This window comes from Pomacea canaliculata, linkage group LG9 (genome assembly GCF_003073045.1).
Source record: "Pomacea canaliculata isolate SZHN2017 linkage group LG9, ASM307304v1, whole genome shotgun sequence".
Lineage (NCBI taxonomy): Eukaryota > Metazoa > Mollusca > Gastropoda > Architaenioglossa > Ampullariidae > Pomacea > Pomacea canaliculata.
The window spans coordinates 18,175,319-18,193,534 of record NC_037598.1 but is presented as its reverse complement, the minus strand read 5'-3'; the positions used below and the strand labels follow the sequence as shown (position 1 = coordinate 18,193,534).

Genomic DNA, 18,216 nt, shown 5'->3' with positions numbered 1-18,216 from the left:
AATAAGTGTGTGAGAGGGGAGGGGGGGAAACAAGTCTCTGTTTATGGTAAACAAATTTCTCTTGTAATTTTGTGGAGGATTTCATGTACAGATTCTGCATGTCAAATCTTTCATTTATTGCTTTTCTTTTTGTTTTGATACCAATTTCTAAAGTTTCTGGGAGATGCATATCTATTAAGCACAAAGTGTTGGATGGGGCCTTTATGAGCAATTTCATGACATCATGTTTGGCATTAGCAGGTGCAGAAATAGAAACCAAAAAGGTATAAGGAGGTATTTGGACAGGGTGGTAATATAGGAGCCTCGATGTAGAGCATTTAGCACAGGTCAGAACTTGATAAATTTACACTCAAGGAGGCATGGGACGTCGTAACTGCTAAGAAGTGGAAGCTACTGACTCATTTTCATTTTTTTTTAAAATCTGATAGAACGTTTTGTTCTGTGCGACAGGGCAGTGCTGGTCATGGTTGTTCTTGTGTTCTTCCATTGCTTTCCACACTTGTCTTACCACTTGCAATGGCTTCCCGATGCTGTCTGACATCAACTCCCTGGTTAGTTTTCTGTAAGCCTGACTCACCAGCTCTATTGTCTCTGTTATGTCGTAACATCCATCTGTCACCACCACCCAATAACTTCTGTTATTGTTATTATTAGTGGAGTTGGTAAAACCAAAGAAGTTTCTCCTCGGTGGTCGTAGATGGACTATGTTTGATTGTACTTGAATTTATAGTTTGAGGGTGAGTTGCTAGCGCACATGCCTGTACGTGCTGAGGAGAGGTAGGGGGTACCTGTTATTACCTACTGCCACCTAGAGAGCCTCGTGGGTGGTAGCCATCTTGTTCAGCCTGACTGCTGCTGCCGACATTAGTTGTTTGCCCTCCCTATTACGTCTAGGCAGTCCTTTCTTAGCTCCAGCATTATGTTTTCATGGTGCGGACCTGCGCAGCTGAGAGACGGCACACGGAAGGGTAATCCATGGACCGTGTCAACGACCTCCAGCGGACACGCTGTTAACAGCGCACAGGATCAAAGCTAGGTGCGGAAATTATCGTGCGACATGAGTTCACCACACCCCTAGCGTGAGCTGCGGTTATTACTTACACCCCATGATTACTTGCACCCTGTTATTGCTTGCACCCCGTTCTCTAGCGAACCTTGACAAGAGGGCGTCATTCAGAGGCGTGATTGCTGGGCTTTCTGTCTGTCTCTCTGTCTGCGTGACAGAAAAAGAGTGAAAAAAAACCCAGAGAACAGATAAACACTCATGAGCATTTTATTTCACATCTATGTCCTCAGCCTCTGTGAAGAATATTTCACAATTGCTAGAAAACGTGTGAGGAGCATGTGGAAGTTTTCATATTTTATACAAGTACATATTGTTTAGAACGGACGACCGAAAGAGCGGATGAATGCATGTAAAATTTACTTTTCTGGCCTTCCCCTTCCGAAGCAAAGATATTTTGAAGATGTTTCTACACCACGTCTTTCACCATGTCTACTCTGCTGTTATCGCCATCTTATTGAAGTCTGCTATTTTCTACTCAGCACTCTTTTAACCTGACCTTAGAGGCAAGCCCTAGAGCTGACCTGAAGACTGTCTCCCCTTCACTGATTGAAGGTGACTGGCAAAGTGAGCAGCAGCACAAGGGGAGATTACACCGAGTTGCCGGCTTTACTGGCATCGATTAGCGGGTACATCAAAGGGGCGACAATCAATTCTATCAACGCTGTCAACGAACGTCCGACCTCTTCCGCCTCCTAGCATTGTGCGGAGTGTACCCGACCTCGCCGGTTTCTCCTACCCTGGGAATGGATATACTAACTTGAACTGCGTCCAGTAAGTGCTCAAATGCGTCTCCTGTCTCTCAGGAGAGGGGGATCCCCCTACTGACAATAACACTCCTCAGCAACACAGCCGAGGGAGGAATTCAATATGTGCAATTGTAAAGAAAGGTCCATGTACGTATTCTCTACCTGTGTACAAGGCACCCGTTTCGAAGGGTTTTAATTTAAATAGAGTATTAATCATAATTATGTAAAAGAACGTATAACATAATAATAATAGAACAAATGAAAGATTTATATAGCACAAACACACTCGTAAGGAGCATGCTCTTATCGCTTGAGAACAAGAATGATACGTGGACAGCAAACGAGGACAGAAGAACAAACAAAATATGAACGACGGTACGATAAACAACAGTACTGAATACAGGACAAATACAGAAAATGCAAAGAAGAACCAAGTAACGGGGACTAAGAGTAGCAGGATCTTGCAAAGGGAGTAGCAATAAGCGGAAAGGGGTAGAAGGACTGACATTGTGTGGACTGTTGTTAGGAGTAATGTATACAGAAGAGGTGTGTTCTCAGTGCACGGTTAAAGGATTCAATTGTGGGTAGGTGGCGGATATGGAAAGGGAGAGAGTTCCGTTGTTTTGCTGCACATTAACTAAAAATCCAAACATCCATCCAAGCTTGATCTCATGACCTTGTTGTCGTTATGCTGATATGAATAATTATCGTCTCTAATCAGACTTAACATATTTAATAAGTAAATTTAATTTAATAAGTATAGTCCTTTATCGCTGGACTGTTACTGCAGGTTACCTGTCATACGAGGTCGTTTGCCTGTTTGGTGCCGTTAAATTTTGCCTGAAGGTGAGATTATCGCTATGAGCTTAGTGTGGCTGATGTGTTTTGTGCATGTGTGTGTGTGTCATCGTACTCCCCTCGTTTGTGTACATAACACAAACCTTTTCTGAAACTGCTCATTGCCAAGGAATGTCTATTAACAGACGATATTTAGTCGTCGGTCGTCAAGCAGTCAGATGCAATATCCTCTGTTTTCTCGGTTTCCCGTCCGAAGAAAGCCCGTGGAGAGGCTGCCTGCAGACCGCGTTAACGACCAGACGATGTTTCCAATGGTGTGCTGGGCTGGACTTGGCAGTTGTCTTTGAACTGACAAAGCTTGTTTCCATCTCCCATCTCCTCCCTCCCCCAAACACACACCACTACCACAACCCCCGGCCTCCACCACCGACGGAGCGCTGTGAGCCACGCTTGATTTCCGGAAGCAACCGACCGTGAATGACTTGCATTGACGGAGAACCGCCAACGCTTCTCAGGCAGCGTGACGTCAGCGTTCGGAAGTCAGTAATCGCCGGATCTTCCCACCCGGCTGATCGTCGTCCAACGAGACTTTGATCGTCAACGGCGCTGACAAACTACAGCAGCATGCGGCGTACAGAGTGGGACATGCTGCATCGTCTCACCTGGAGAAACAAGATACCTGGTGTGTGACGTCACTTGCTTGTGACATCACGCACGTTGTTTATGTCACGTTCGTCCTATAAGTATGGCATTACGGTGGCGTCACTCCCTGTGTTACATTCTGGTCTTGACGTGAACAAGCTGCAGGTAACACAGTGCAATGCCTGTTTGTTTACTTCTATTTACAACATAGAAATTTACTTTTGTTGGGACCTTCCATAAGTAATAAACTAAGCAAAATAAGGCCACACCTCTCTCTCTCACACACACACACACACTTTCACAGTTACACACACAGAGTTGGCAATCTTGACCACCCGTATCAAACAAGCTTCATCTTTATCACAGACAGGCTGAATGTTAAAATCCTTTCGACGAGGGTGAGATAGACTGATTCGAGGACAGGGCCAGTGACAATAGCCTCCATTAGCAGAAACAGTCCCTGATGTCTTTTCCTGGAGTAAATGTTGGTATTATCCTGAAATGATAGTTTGTTGTCTACCCGAGGTAACTGAAACCTTTTCATCTGTTCGTCTAGGCAGTGTGGCATAAGCATACTCCTGACGATAGGGCCGTCCACACCACCTAGATGTGCATCTGTTCCAGAACAAATGACATGCACACTGTCCCTCGATGTGCTAAATCTTTGACACTGTCAACCACTTGCAATTCTTTCCCAATACGGCTCCTAGACAATGTGACCTTTTAGTACTTTACAGTCAGTGTAAGAGCTGGTGTAATGGGTCGTATGCTAATCAGCCGTATGTTAATGAGCCGTATCCTCATTCCAACATGACGTCATCCGAGGGAGGGAGTTGGACATTTTAAGCCACCCGGTGTCTTCCAGGTGAAAACTTTTGCATTCCGTGTACGGAAAACGTTTATTCGCTCAGGTTGTGGCAGCTAGTTTCTGATAACAAACAGAAAGCCATTTAGTTTCGGGAAAAGTTTTACTGCCTTCTCTCTTTAGCTGAAGGTTCAGTTTCGTTGTGGGAAGCCGCTGAAGGCAGACATGTCAGCAGACACCTGAGCTTTTTCACAGGACACGACTAAGTTTCCCAACCCTACTACCCCTGATTCTTTTACCTGTCATCCACCACCCGGCCGTTCCTTCTATACAAAGGGGAAAGGAACTCGAGACGATGTTGAAACTCGTTTATTTACTGATAGTGGGGTCAGGCAGCAAGCACTGTCAACAGTCACACTCAAAACACGACTGTCACCGAAATGCACTCGTGAAGTCTGCAGCTTATTGTCACACCCGAGTGAGTGGTGAACACTTCTCACTCTGTAGATTGGTGAACTTACAGGCTTGTCATATTAACGGAATGATATCAGGGTGGACATAACTTTCACCTGCTGACCAAACACCCCGTATAGTGTGTTGTGTGTCTAGCGAGCGTGTGGAAACAATTAATGTTTGTACTGATTGTCACGTGAGCTGTGAGCCAGTCAGACTGGTGCCAGCTGCTAATTTCAATCACTTCACACCTAGAGAACTACCGCCATGTTCTAGTGATTATTTAGCCACCATTGTCAGCCAATATTCCGCCATCTAACTTCATCGTACTTTGTAATCAAATCTTAACCTTTTGTACCTGCTTAACAGGTAATTCAACTCGACTTTGTTCTTATAAGAAATTTAAGAAGTATTCACACAGCCAGTCCAGAAATGTTATCCAGAAATCCAGGACGACATAATTTTCCTATACAATAAAGGAGAAAAAATAATATGGACTTAATTAATAGTGACCAGCATTCTACATTTAGTTATTTGTTATTTATCATCGTAAGATTTTTGTAACAGATGAAAGCGTCGAGTGAAGTGTGTGTGTACGTCCGTATGTATTAGGTAGGTAGGCAGGTGAATGGGCAGGTTGTGTAAGTAATGTGCCGTTGCCACATTTCCAGTTTATACGATACACTAATGTGGTTCAGACGCTCCTCAGCTCCAGCGAGTGCCTGTCACTATTACCTACAGTACATGTCTCCTACCTGGCGGCCTCCGACATTCTTGATCCTCTCAGTGCGATTCCCTCAATCTGTACGCCGTGACTTGTCGCCGACTCGCCTTCAACCGATCTCAGTATGATAGATATTAAAAGATTTATATTAAAAAAACTCCAGTTAAAGAAAATGTTTGCCGTATTGTTTTCAAAGCGCTAGGCAACGAAATAATTTGCATATGAAGGCGCGTCGGAGGAAATGCGATCGTCCCCTGGAAAGTGTCGCGCGCCAGTTCAAAGGGGTAGCAGAAGTGGGAGCGGGTAGGGGGTAACAGGTAGATAAGTAGAGGTAAAGTGAGAGCCGACGACAGCAGACTGGCAGGCGGTGTGCGGTGGGCAGGACCAGACTACCGTTGGCCAGACCCGCTCGGCAGTTCCGTGTGGCAACAGGCGCGAGGCGGAGTACTTTTGCGGGTGTCGGTAACTCGGTGTGGAATCTACCTGAAACTTTGATCAGCCTGGGTGCCAGGTAGGGCTGTGGTGACAACAACGATGGGCAGTCCTCATAGGACAGTACCTGCCGAAGTAAACATATCTGGCTGACCAGAGGATTACCACGATGTCCTTCGATAAACAGGTATTTACAGGGGCTCGCTTTCACTCATTGACTATAAAGTGTTAGGGAACTGACTCCGAACGAAGTTGGGGCGGAGAAGGGAGCAAAAGTTGTCCGTGACAGCTAAGTAGACCACGCGCCAGGTGAGTCTGTCACAGTGCTAGCGAGGTCACGCGCCAGGTGTGATAAACGCCTTTTCTACAGGTGATCCGGGTGTCGAAGCCCAGGTCTCTTGAGTTCAAAAGGCCGCGATGCTTCTTCTTTTGTGCGGGCAACTTTCACCGTAAACTCACATCATATTTGTTACCTGGCTAGTTTGATCCACAGCGTGATTGTAATTTATTTATTTGTCCAAACGAGAGATTAGACAATGTACAAATATACAATATACACGAAAAGCAAAACAATCAACAAGTCTTTTGATAAATAATATAATTATTATTATTTAAAATTATTAATATCATTATCATTATTAGAGAAATTCAGCATTTCTAACAAGTGTTGTACAAACTTTAGACAGCAGCTGGCGTGGTGTTTTCAAGGCAACTACAGGTACATGTGATGTTGAGGATTTATTTATAAAAATGATAAAGATGCAGGAGCATTCTGTCTCACTGGCTTTCTCTTCGTTCAGTGCAAGGAACACACCAGATAAACGCAGCAAATAAACAACAACAACAAGAACAACAACAACAACAACAAAGCAAACAAACACGACGAAAGATAACCAGAGACACTCACGTGTGCAATAAACTCTATTTAAAGTACGTGTATGTCAGGTAGGCATGCAAAGAGTTCCATTTTATAGATAGCATTGTTACATCATGTATGGTATTGTTGCTCACATGTATTATCCCAATATATATAAGTGTAGTACCGTCAGTTTAACTCCGTATGGTTATTGTCCCTCATCTCAAAGTAAAACAATTGCCCAGACTGTAGTAGTGATATGAGAAAGTGAAGTGCACTCATCTTCCCTGGGTAGACAGTCTGTGACATGACAGTCAACTGGACTCGTCAGTCTTTCAATCGTCCACGTGCTCTTTGACAGTTTGAGAAGAGACTATAACATCTGTCTGTCATCCCTGAGACCAACATGAAATCGTTTCAACGACAGAGCAGCTCATCCGTTTCCTCAAATGACAAGCGTGGTGGGACCGTCTGGGCGGCAGTTTGAAGTATTGACGACTGAAGGAAGTGATTGTAAGCTACACACATCAACGGCACGACTGTGCGTAGCCACCCGTCTCCTTAATGAGACCGTCGATAATTGTGTCCTAGGTGATGCTATTAGCGAGAAATCCCTGACGGGTGCAGGGACCACCTTGTATATTCATCATTGTCAACCCGCCACCCTGAGTCTGCGCACTAACACAGGTAGAGTAGGGGAGGGTGGGGAGAGGGAGGGAGTTGTGGGTGGGAGGAGCTTAGAAAACACACACACACCGAGTACTGGGATCATTCACAGTACTTTTCCTCTCTTGTTCAACGCCGTGAACCTGTTTATGCCCAACTTGATTTTCTGGATAGGCTGATTCAACAATCCTTGTCTTGATTGTAGTACCCATTTCTTTGAGTCTTGAACCCGAATTGGCTCAAATTGAATACGTGCTGGGGCTTACTTTGTGTGAAGATAGCAGGTAGTGTTTCTCTTGCCTTTGGCTGCCTGTCTTTTATTCACACTGGTTTCTAAAGATCAAGTGTTTTATCTAGAGTGCCGAGTGCTCACCCGCCCTCGTTTCACCCGGCGATGTTTGCGTTTGTGTGTGCAAGTGTGTATGAGTGTGTGTTCCAAAAAGAAGCCTTTTATCCTTGTGTCAGTGCAGCGGTGGACATAAATTTCAAAACATTCTTTGCAGACGCTATTTCTGGATTCTGTGAATCCATCTGCTTGCTTACCTACTTAACTACACTCAAGCCCGCCTGCAAACCAATTTAATTAAATAGAATTAAATTGATTTTTCTGCCGTTTCGGAGAACAGTTCTCCTAGCCAACATTTACATCCTCAGAAAATTAATAAAATGACAGTAAGTTTGGTACTTCCATGGTTTGTTCAATCCTTTCGATTGGCAGGTGGAGCCACACCACAGTGGTGTCTGACTACTTAGTTTCTAAGCATTGATGTCATGACACTTGAATGTCTGCCGGTCAGAAGCCAGCTGTTTGGCTTACCTCCCCGGCCATAGGTTACTTCTCTTGTCTCTACCACACAAGTGAGCTTGTTTACATTGGGCTTGTTTACCAGGTGGCGGGCGATATACTATTGAAAGACAGCTCCTTAAAGGTAAATGCTTACAGGAGTAGCGGCAGTGTAAGGTTACTATAGCATGCAGAATTAAATAAAATATTTGAGAATTCCTCCACAACTGAGGTTTTCTAGGCAGTGAAGCTGTTCATATTTCTATTTACATCTTCAGCAAGGAGAGTTTTTTCAGCCATTGCTGATGGTCAAGTAGAGGAAAGCCCTGTGAAGAATTTCTTAATAACGTCTTTAAAATAGAAGATTTAATATTCTATTGTTATGTTATCAATTCCTTTTCACGTACACAAACTAAAGGATAATTAGATCATTCTAAGACACCCTCATTACCACCCAGAGTTTGTTGTTGCCTCCCCCTCCTGACCTCATTATCAACGTGCTGATTGGTGAGGTGGGTCACAGAGGGATGCCAAGGTGAGAATAGCAGGTCTTCCGCTTACAGAAGTACAACAAAGTACAACACGAATGAACACTGAGAGGGCAGAGGTCAGCGAACACCACAGAAAAAGGCAAATTGTACATTGTGGGATAACAAGGGCCAGCATCAGATGATAGTCACACACAAACACACAGATACAAACACAAACTCACGGACGAAAACACACACGTACAAACACAAGTTGAGCAAGTCCAAACAGACATTAGAAGTGAGTCGATACAGACACACAGACACTGAGTATCAAGTGCTGACGAATACACACACTTAGACAATAATCGGCAGACTGACCGACAGACTGACTTGCAGGTAAACAGACAAATTTGTCTTTCTTTAGCAATGAGTAGTCAGACTTCAGACGATGATGAATAAGAACTAATTTACAACTCCATCTTGCAGGCGCAGGTGCACGGGGGCCCAGTGGCTCAACCCAGTGAGTTCGAGGCCAAGTATCGCCCGGCTTTCATTTGTCACTTACCTCCTCTTAGCGCCTCGTTGGTGAGTATACATCCTGTTGACATGGTTATTGTTACTTACGCAAGGACTTCACTAAGTAAACTCTGTTAAGTGCAGAAATCACCATGCACAATGTTCCCGCCGCAGACATTAAACAGAGGCTGTAAAAATAGTTTCTATTTCACCTGTACACCGAGAACTGTAACCAAACGATTTTATTGCAGCAATAAAAGATAGACGGCTCCTTCCGAGGCACCTGCAATGCTTTTGGCTTTCACGTGTGTTAGTAATGAATTAACGAGGTTTAAACCCGAATGACATGGTTGCTATAGCAATGGTGTAAATATTGGTGGAATGTGCAATGGTGCAATAATAAAGTGGTGTAAAAGTGGACTGGTGCCCAGAAAATGATGCAAGGTGGACAAACATTTTAACGATGAAAACTTAGTCTCTATGGCTTTCCTACGAAGCACTCGTGAGCTGTCACGTGACTGCGCCATCTACAAAGTGGAGCCAGGTGTGTGTTGTACGTCACGGAAAGATGGGGACATGTTTACATGTCGATGAACTCATCTGTCTTTATTTTGTTCACTTTTTCACACCTTGCAACAATAAGCAAAAACTTCTCCGTACCGACGCGATCATGCGAAAAATATAAATGTCTATTTTGGCAGATTGACATTTTATTTATTCGTGTTTTACGCACGTCAATAAAAGAGTGAGAAATCAATTCCTAGCAGAGGCAGCAATTAGCACACAGAATGTAGCAGGTCGGGTTTACTACCTGTAGTTTTTTTTATCCGATATGTAAACGATGTACGTTCATCAGCAGGAGAGTTGTATTACTGTTTGTCCCAGATACAGCACGGTCGGGACTCGTCTATAAGTTCGGTTCCTGGTGACAGGGAACACGAACAGGATTTTTTTTTCAACCTGTGCTCTGGTCTGCATCGACAGCAGTTAAGTTCTGTTGACACACTACGAGTTGAAGGTTCACAGGCGATAGGTGTGACATGAAATACTTGCCTACTTTCAAGGGACTTAACTAACTGGAGCTGTGTGGCTCTTACCTTCTGCTTGGAAACAAGGTTCTTGTCCTGGCTGTCTCAAGGGAGGGGATTGGCGGGTGGATATTACCACTCGGGTATGCACTTGTCGTGTCTCAGATGAGCATAAGCCACTTGATACCTCCGAGGCAAAGGGAGCGGTAGCGCTTGTGTTGTTCATTGATGCCATGAACTCCTAGTCCAAACCTTTTCTTGGAGTGAAGAAGAAATTTTATTTTGTAATTAAACCTGGTTATTTGTTATAGTAGATTAATAACTTTTTATACTTTAAGAACCATCTCCATGGTTTCTTCATAAAAAGAAAGAAATGGTGCCGCTGTCTGTTAAAGTTTTGTTTTCTTTTCCCGATGACAACGGCTTTGTGTACATATCTGCCGTGGGGACTCTCTGCTAGGTCTGTTTGTTTATGTGTGTATTCGATTTTGTCTTGTCTTTATAAATGCACTGCGATGTCTACCCATGATGTTTCATTGAAACGGTTAGATGCATGCTTGAAGTTGAGAAACTTGGAGTTATGTACCTTTGACGGATAATCGGACAGACAACCATGTCCGTACACGTGGGTGACGACCACCCTGCATACAGGTATCATGTCCTGTGTGCTAGTCAGTCAGTCTCAGCACACCATAACACAGAGCTGATTAGAAGAAAAAGCTTGAGGCTGTGGGTGGGCAACACTTCATTGGAATGAAAATCCGCTGAGCTGAACGTGTCTGGCCATTGCTTAAAGGGCTGAACAGCCTTCACTCTCCAACCTTTTGGCAGTCTTTGTCAGTACGGTGAAAATGATTTTTAAATCACTGAAGTCAACTGTAACCCCCTTCCGTCCTCGAGATACGAATACACAAACAACACCATGCACAGAAACAGGTCAACATCATGAGGTCACCATTGTCCACTGATACCTGATTAACATATGGGTCCAGCTCTCCTATTGGCTGGAGCCGTAGCAACAAGACGTATCCATGTACAATCCTCTTACTGTTGTGAGCGCTCACATGGTTGGCTTATGACTGGGAGCGTGTTCACATGGCTTGTGTATTACGGAACGAATGTCTATGAGATGGGGTATCATTAATTAAGTGTGACATTTTGTATTTCAGGCGAATGTAGTATAGTTTGCTGTTGTTGGGAACGTGTAGTATGGCGACTACATCTGACAGAGTTTAGCATGGTTTGACTATCTACTCCCTCACTCATCACTCTAGCATGCACAAGGTAAGAAGACAACGAGAAAATGTACAGACGTACTGAAAGATTAATGGGTTGATCAACAAACTGACGACCTCACTTACCACTTCTCTCACCCATTCTTCCGCTCGTTTACTCAGCCGTTCATTGACGCCAATCACATTAGTCCAGGTCCAGGCGGCCACTTGGCGGCACACAGACGCAAAAATGGACTCTTTTCTGAACAGTCATAAATCGACTGCTTGTATTTCTCGAAGAAGAATGGGGGAGGGGGCTATAATTGTTTCAGCTCTTGTTTCACTTCTGCAAGGATGGCCTTGTATCTGAATAGCGATGTGGGCCCCTACCTGCATTCTGCTCGGAGCTATTTCCGGTGACCCTGGCAAGCCGTGGTCTTTGGAGTCAAGGCGGGACCTGGAGACCGAACACAAAGCTTTCTTCATCCGTAAATAAACACAAGCCACAGTCTGTGGGCTCGCACCTCGCTTGTTAATAGGTCTTAATTGTAAAGAAACGTGTAAGCGAGGCGTGTGACCACAGTGACAAACACAATTTATGACGAGATGAACAAGTCTTGACTTTGTCACCAACGTGTCCAACCTATAGACTTTCACAGACAATGGACCCATAAAAGAACCCTCCCCTCGCCAATGGGGATGAGATGTGAACAGGAACAAAGGATAGTAAACAACCGTGAAAACTCATTTACAGGAAGGAGCTGAGGCTTTTCTCGCCTTGTTTGCGAGATCTCGTGTCCGATTCATGCCCCCAGTGATGTTATGTAGATGCTCTGCTCCTAATATTATGTAAATTACATACAAACATGATACAATAGCTTTATCCTAAACGACAGGGCGTTAAGAAGGAACGAAAAACAACGAGGTCTCTGGTATACTACACTTTAAATCGTATTACTAAACAGGACTTGATTAAGAAATGTGTAGTGGTTTCTTATTTTTATTTCACTAGTACCACGCAGGCCACTAAGGTGCCAACCTAGCTATATAGTGGCAAAGATACACTTGGGTTACTCAGCTCAAAGCAACATTAGTGAACATTGCTTCTTAATTGCGGAAATAAGATGCTTGCCCTCGAGTTCCACATTTCCCCAGGGACACGTTGTTACACTTGGGTGTGTACGCGTGTGTCAGCAGAACCTGGCCTGTAACTGCTCCCCTCACTATCGGCACTTTTTGTCAGACACCACTGGACAATTTCACTATCTGCCACATAAATAAGGCCTGCATCATGATTTGTGTCCAAACCGACATCACTGACTGATGGCACGAAGATGTCAGAGCTTGCGCCGACTTAGCAGCCAGTAAAATAACGGCCAGACAGCACTCACACAATCAATGACGAACTTCCGTCTCTCATAACTCTCCAAGTGTGCTGCTTACTCGTTCATTTTACGACAGTCCATAATAGAGCACGTGCGAGATAACTCTAACAGCTCATTGTCACATGTCCTCTGGACATCTCGCCACGACATAGCGGGTGGCTTTCACAGAATTACTGGAGGACGACTGCAGATCGCCTGATTCATGTACCCGTGCCGAGACACCGTCAGGTGACCAGCACCCGGCCTACACCGCCAGGTAGAAGATATTTCAGTAATGAGCAGGCGATATCCTGCATCTAAAAGTCTCCTCTCACGAAAACAGATAAAAAGAGAGTGATACATCTCTCTGGACGTTTTCCATCGGTCAGAAGTCAATGGCTGGGATAATAATTACCAAAGGGTATGTATGGTCACGAATTTGACTGGTGGCTTGGCAGTGGCAGTTATTAGAGTCGGAGGTCGGAAAACTGGATTTTAACAGCTTTTCTGTAAAAAAGACCTTGTTGATACATATTTGGTGTTTATCCTTCACAAAGCCTCCTCACAAACTGCATGCAAACTACTGATCTTCAACAGGCCAAGACTTGTCTTTTTAATCACCTGGCCTGGGGGTGGAGCCGCTGACTATAAACACCTGTGATTACGAGATTCGCCGTGTGGAAGCATGACACATCTCCATGCTGTATAGTTAGATTACAACGGTAGTGATGGCTCACATTTCTGTAAATAATACATATGAGCCTGTCTGGAAATCTCAGCCCATTAATATACAGGCCGACCGAGCGCCTCATTACACTTCAATGGTAGAGTCTCTCTCCTTTGTGTGTGTGTTTTCGGTGAGAGGGTATTATTAATTTACACCTACTTACATACCTACCACCCTGACAGTGGAATAGCTGGAACTACCAACAGCATCGTCAGCACCATCTGCGCCAGATTTCTGGAAACAAGCGCCTTTTCCACTCCAGCAGTCGTCACGATGGCACACAATCACCTGGGGAGGGACCTGTGGGGAGGATGCATCGATTGTGTCAGCTGTTGCACGGGGCGACACTGTGTGCCTGCTCTTAATTAAACGTTAGACGGGCTCACGTGTCAGTAATTGTTGAAGTACTTACACGGCGATCGCACGTTCAGACCAGGTTCATGTGCGAACGTGAGGCCTGTTCATAAAACTGCTTCTCATATTTGTACCTTGTGGAAGCAGTTTGAGGTCAAAGGTTGTGTATTCGTGAGGGCTGTCATCTAGGAAAGGGGGGTTAACTACATCCTTGCATCGTCTAATATAAACAAATAAACAAAACTAGTTGTGACGTGATCCTATCCGGATGTGCCACTTGAACCCGCCTGTAAATTACGCGCCATGTTGGCTGCGTGGCTGGCTGGGTTCAGAGATCTCGCGGACGGCTGGACCTGAGAGCCGCGGATTCAAAGAAACCCAATGAAGTGTCTTCTGCTAATGGTGGCGCCACACGATAGGATCGATGTCAGGGGAGGCAACTTCCGCGGTGTGCACGTGCAGCGTGTGGCTACACGGCGCATGCGCCTGGCTGGGGGTCGATTGTCGCGAGGGACAGTTGTCCGCGATGTCACTGTCGCAGTGTGCCATACTGACTCTGGCACCCAGTCTGCCCAGTCTTGGTGTTCCTGGGGGACTAAGAACTCTCCCACACCAACCTGTTGACACTGCTTTTGGAATCGGACTGGTCAGACAGGAGGACCTTCACATTCGTAAGCTAGTGACAGCCATAACCTTCGTCGATATGTAGTCCAAGGCGGCTACTGGAGCTGCTGCTGTGAAGAAAGTAGGACTGTACTTGACACAAGCAGTGCTGTGTGGTCCTGATGTTGACATCAGACTGACATGATACTGACATGGTGCCGGCACGATACTGACATGATACTGACACGAAACTGACATGATACTCACATGGTACCGGCACGATACTGACATGATACTGACATGAGATTGACATGATACTGACATGGTGCCAGCACGATACTGACATGATACTGACATGAGATTGACATGATACTGACAGTGCCGGCACGATACTGACATGATACTGACATGAGATTGACATGATACTGACATGGTGCCAGCACGATACTGACATGATACTGACACCCAAGTTTTTTTCTCTTTCTTTTCCTCTTTACATTCTTCTGTCTTCTTCCCACTATTATACTTTCCTCCTCTCTCTGTAATTTAATAATACAGAAAACAAATTCAGCCACTGCCACTGTGTCTTTGTTGTTTTTGTGTGGAAGTGGGCGGTTGGGGGGGAAGGGGTTCGACACTTCAGTGTTTGCTGGTGAGACTACAGCCGTTAGCCAGTAATTTCTCATTTCTTTTCGCGGCGGACTGGATGCGTGGGACCAAATAAAAGACCGTTGAAGTCTAGCAATAATATCGTGAAATGCATCCAATATGTGTCGATGGCGGGGACAGTAGCACACTGGGCTGGCATCATTGTAGCTTGTCCTTTTTTCCCTTCAGGTGAGACAGGTGACAACCTCAGAGGTAAAAAAATAAGTACAGATACAGACAAACTCAAAGTAACAGGAGTAAAAACAGAACAGACATAAGCAAACAGAACACAAAAAATAAAACAATGATAAGCAAACAGAATGTGACGAACCCTGGAAGATTTATTTTAGAAGGAAAAACAAATCACTTTATGGGTTATCTCGAGACAGCCACCCGACAGAGTTTGTGATTACCTAACCCTAACCTCGCTACATATTTGTAGGGAGATGTAACACATCATGTGACCAACACAGACTACAATTTCGATACAAACACACAGAGACGTGTATAGAGATAAACATCGCCCTTCACGCGCGTCCACACACACAAACACAAGGAAGGAAAATGCAGGCGTTTCCAGTATTTTTTTCCCAAAGAAAAAATAGTTGACGATCCCAACGATAAGTGCTGTAAACTATTTCTTTTTAATACAAATGCCTTTTTTTTTTTTTTTAATTCCTTCATTAATTTTTTTAAAAGGCTCAGAGACTTGAAGGAGGGTTTGATGTGTTGCAGCCTGCCTTCAGTGAGCGGCCGAGGATTGTCGAGCAGGCTTCCTACACCAAAGCCGCGCCAGTCAAGGAGAAGAAGTACTTCCGGCGGGTCAGCGACTCAATAGGCAACAACTACAGTCCTGGTGCAAACAAATTTACCACCTCATTAATCTACAACACTACAAGGGGAGGTAAGCAAGATAAGCGAAGGCCTATTCCTTTAAATCCAATATTTGTTAATGGATCATGTGAATGGCTGTCTTCTAGTCCTAGTTATCTACACTGAGTTATCAGTTTAATGTCGACATTACACAGCATTTGGAAAACAAAGATAGATTGATGAATCTTTTTGGCAAGAGCATTGCACCTTTATTTCTCATCTGCTTGAAAAAAATACCGTGGTTGTCAGCAAAGAACCGTTGCACGAACACTTTGTTTCTTTGCTAGAGTATTGTCTGTTCTTGTAGAGAAATGTATCAAGATATCACTGTAATCATTTGACATGTAACGGGCTGTGTAGGGGGGAGGGTGTAACGATACACCCAGATCAACATATTTCAGTAGCTGCTGGGTGTTCGTCTTGTATCGTTCGATCTGCACATACGGACTCTTTTCTCGGGTTAGTTCCCTCAATCACCTGGAGTACACAGAGCTTCGAGTCATCCACACAAGATTAATCAAGGCAGGTTGCTAAGCCCTTTGGACCCTCGACACATTCATTTTCAACATTTCCTTCTGTGCTGTTCATGGTGAAGGGGAGGGGAGTGGAGGGAAAGAGGTGTTTATTGTAACTGGGGTTGCCGTCTGGTTGCAGCATACACAGTGGAAGAAAGCTATTTTCTCTCGCCTCGCAAGCCGCCACGACCCAGGAGTCCAGTCCTCATTCAGATCCACCCCGACAAGAGGCGGCGCTAGTAAGTCTAGCTTGGGTCCCGTAATTTTAATAAGTTTTTTGTGGTCTGTTAATAAGTACAACCACTGCAATCAGACAACGTGCAGACACGTGAACTAATTTTACAATCTATCCAAACCCTCAACAACATCAGATGTTAAAGCCTACAAACACTTGTTACTTAAATAATTGTGTTGAGTGAATGTACCCACCCACACAATTGCTTCAGTACAAGGCTACACACATCATGTATATAAGTAGGTAATATGCGAGATACGGGTGCATTTCACCAACCTATAGTCCCAGTTATTCCTTTGAATGTTAATTGAAACCCATCTGTGTCTACTGCAGGTTAGGTCTGTGTTCTCTTCTGTACGTGGTGATATTTGTAAATCTGTATCTATCTGTTTATTTATCAGAGATTAGGAAGTATTACCTTGTTCCTTTCTCACCTTAATCATTTGAAAATATTGCACCCTCGCATACTATTATTTAATGAGGAAATATGAATCTTTGAAAGCGGTTACTCTTGTAACAATCAAGTTTCAAGATTCATATTCAGACCACCAAGTATTAGAAACTGAACATGAGTATGGGTGTGAGAAAGAGTGATAAAGCATGCTTTAATTTTTGTTTAGCTCCTTGGAGTCTGTAGATCCCCACCTGTGCATACTCGGAGAAGCAGCCAAACCAGCCAAACCCAACAACAGGGACAGTCTGAACGCAACACCTGTCCTGCCGCCAATAACTAATGGACACGCAGCGCGCGCTGAGGAACAGAACGGAGTTACCATAGATACCATCCATGGTAAAGGTGAGGCACGGGGAGAGATTTTACATAATGTGGTAGGGATGATGGTGGTGGTGGTGGTGGTGGTGGTGATGATGATGATGATGATGATGACGAGGAGGAGGAGGAGGAGGAGGAGGATATGTTAAATAAAAACTAAAGTTACGAAGAGCTAAATCAATTTATGCAGTTTCTTATTACTCACTCTTTAATTATCGAGTGAAACAAAGCTTTTCACCGGTAGACATTGTCAATAATATTGTTGATAATACTGTTAATAGTATTGTCAACAATAGTGTTTATAGGCATTACTGTACTGATTGTCTACACACACAAAGTTATAGTTATCAGGGCAAAATGATAATTTTAACTCTCTCTGGCACTACTTTAAAAATTTCTTCATTAATATTGGCTCACACACGGACTTCAGACTGAACCCCGAAAGGATCGTCTGCCCTGGGTCCCACTTATGTTTCTGTTTTATAACTAACCCGACATTAATGTATACCGCTCAAATATTTCAAGACAACGGTGACGCATACGTCTCTAAATATTTCACGACAGACCCCGAAGATGTCGCGGAGGATGAAGACGAGCTTGGTAAGAACGAAGAGGATGAGGGGTGAGTGAGGTTACAGGGTCAACACATCCGCTGGACAACAGCTCAGTACGGACAGGGGTCAGCGATGTCACTGCCGTGCCACAGATAGGGGTCACTGGGGTCAGCAGCGCGGACAGTGTGGTGGACAGTATGGACAGCGGGGTGCCCCCATCCATGAGTTATGTCCCCGAAATGCCCACGCTACCTGAGAGCGTAGCACCAGGTAACACTTTCTAGTCTTGTCAAATCTGTCTGTAGAAGAACAGGTGTGTGTGAGAGAGAGATATAATGTAAGGGTGTTTGCACGCGTGCATGTGCATGTAA

The 18,216-nt window shown here is 44.4% G+C and overlaps 2 protein-coding genes across 2 annotated transcripts in view; both read left to right on the top strand.

Annotated features, from left to right (window-relative positions):
* Nucleotides 1–5,559: 5,559 nt before the first annotated feature.
* LOC112572211 lies at nucleotides 5,560–17,917 on the top strand. The gene is made up of 6 exons (XM_025251783.1): nucleotides 5,560–5,853; nucleotides 8,929–9,027; nucleotides 15,632–15,800; nucleotides 16,424–16,523; nucleotides 17,140–17,315; nucleotides 17,856–17,917. The coding sequence occupies exons 1-6, from the start codon at nucleotides 5,836–5,838 to the stop codon at nucleotides 17,915–17,917; spliced, it is 624 nt and encodes a 207-aa protein (XP_025107568.1). The 5' UTR covers nucleotides 5,560–5,835.
* Nucleotides 17,146–18,216, top strand: part of LOC112572210 (dynein heavy chain 3, axonemal-like) — a 43,400-nt gene continuing 42,329 nt past the window's right edge. Inside the window, 2 exon segments of the mRNA XM_025251782.1 lie at nucleotides 17,146–17,309; nucleotides 17,856–18,115. Of these exon segments, the coding sequence (XP_025107567.1) occupies nucleotides 18,043–18,115 (73 nt within the window). The 5' untranslated portion in view covers nucleotides 17,146–17,309; nucleotides 17,856–18,042.

Bases quoted from the DNA above. Each gene is read 5' to 3' on its own strand.
- LOC112572211 (XM_025251783.1), top strand. The intron at 9,028-15,631 runs GTGAGTATACAT...GATGTGTTGCAG, and splicing joins CTCCTCTTAGCGCCTCGTTG to CCTGCCTTCAGTGAGCGGCC. The intron at 15,801-16,423 runs GTAAGCAAGATA...GTCTGGTTGCAG, and splicing joins CTACAACACTACAAGGGGAG to CATACACAGTGGAAGAAAGC.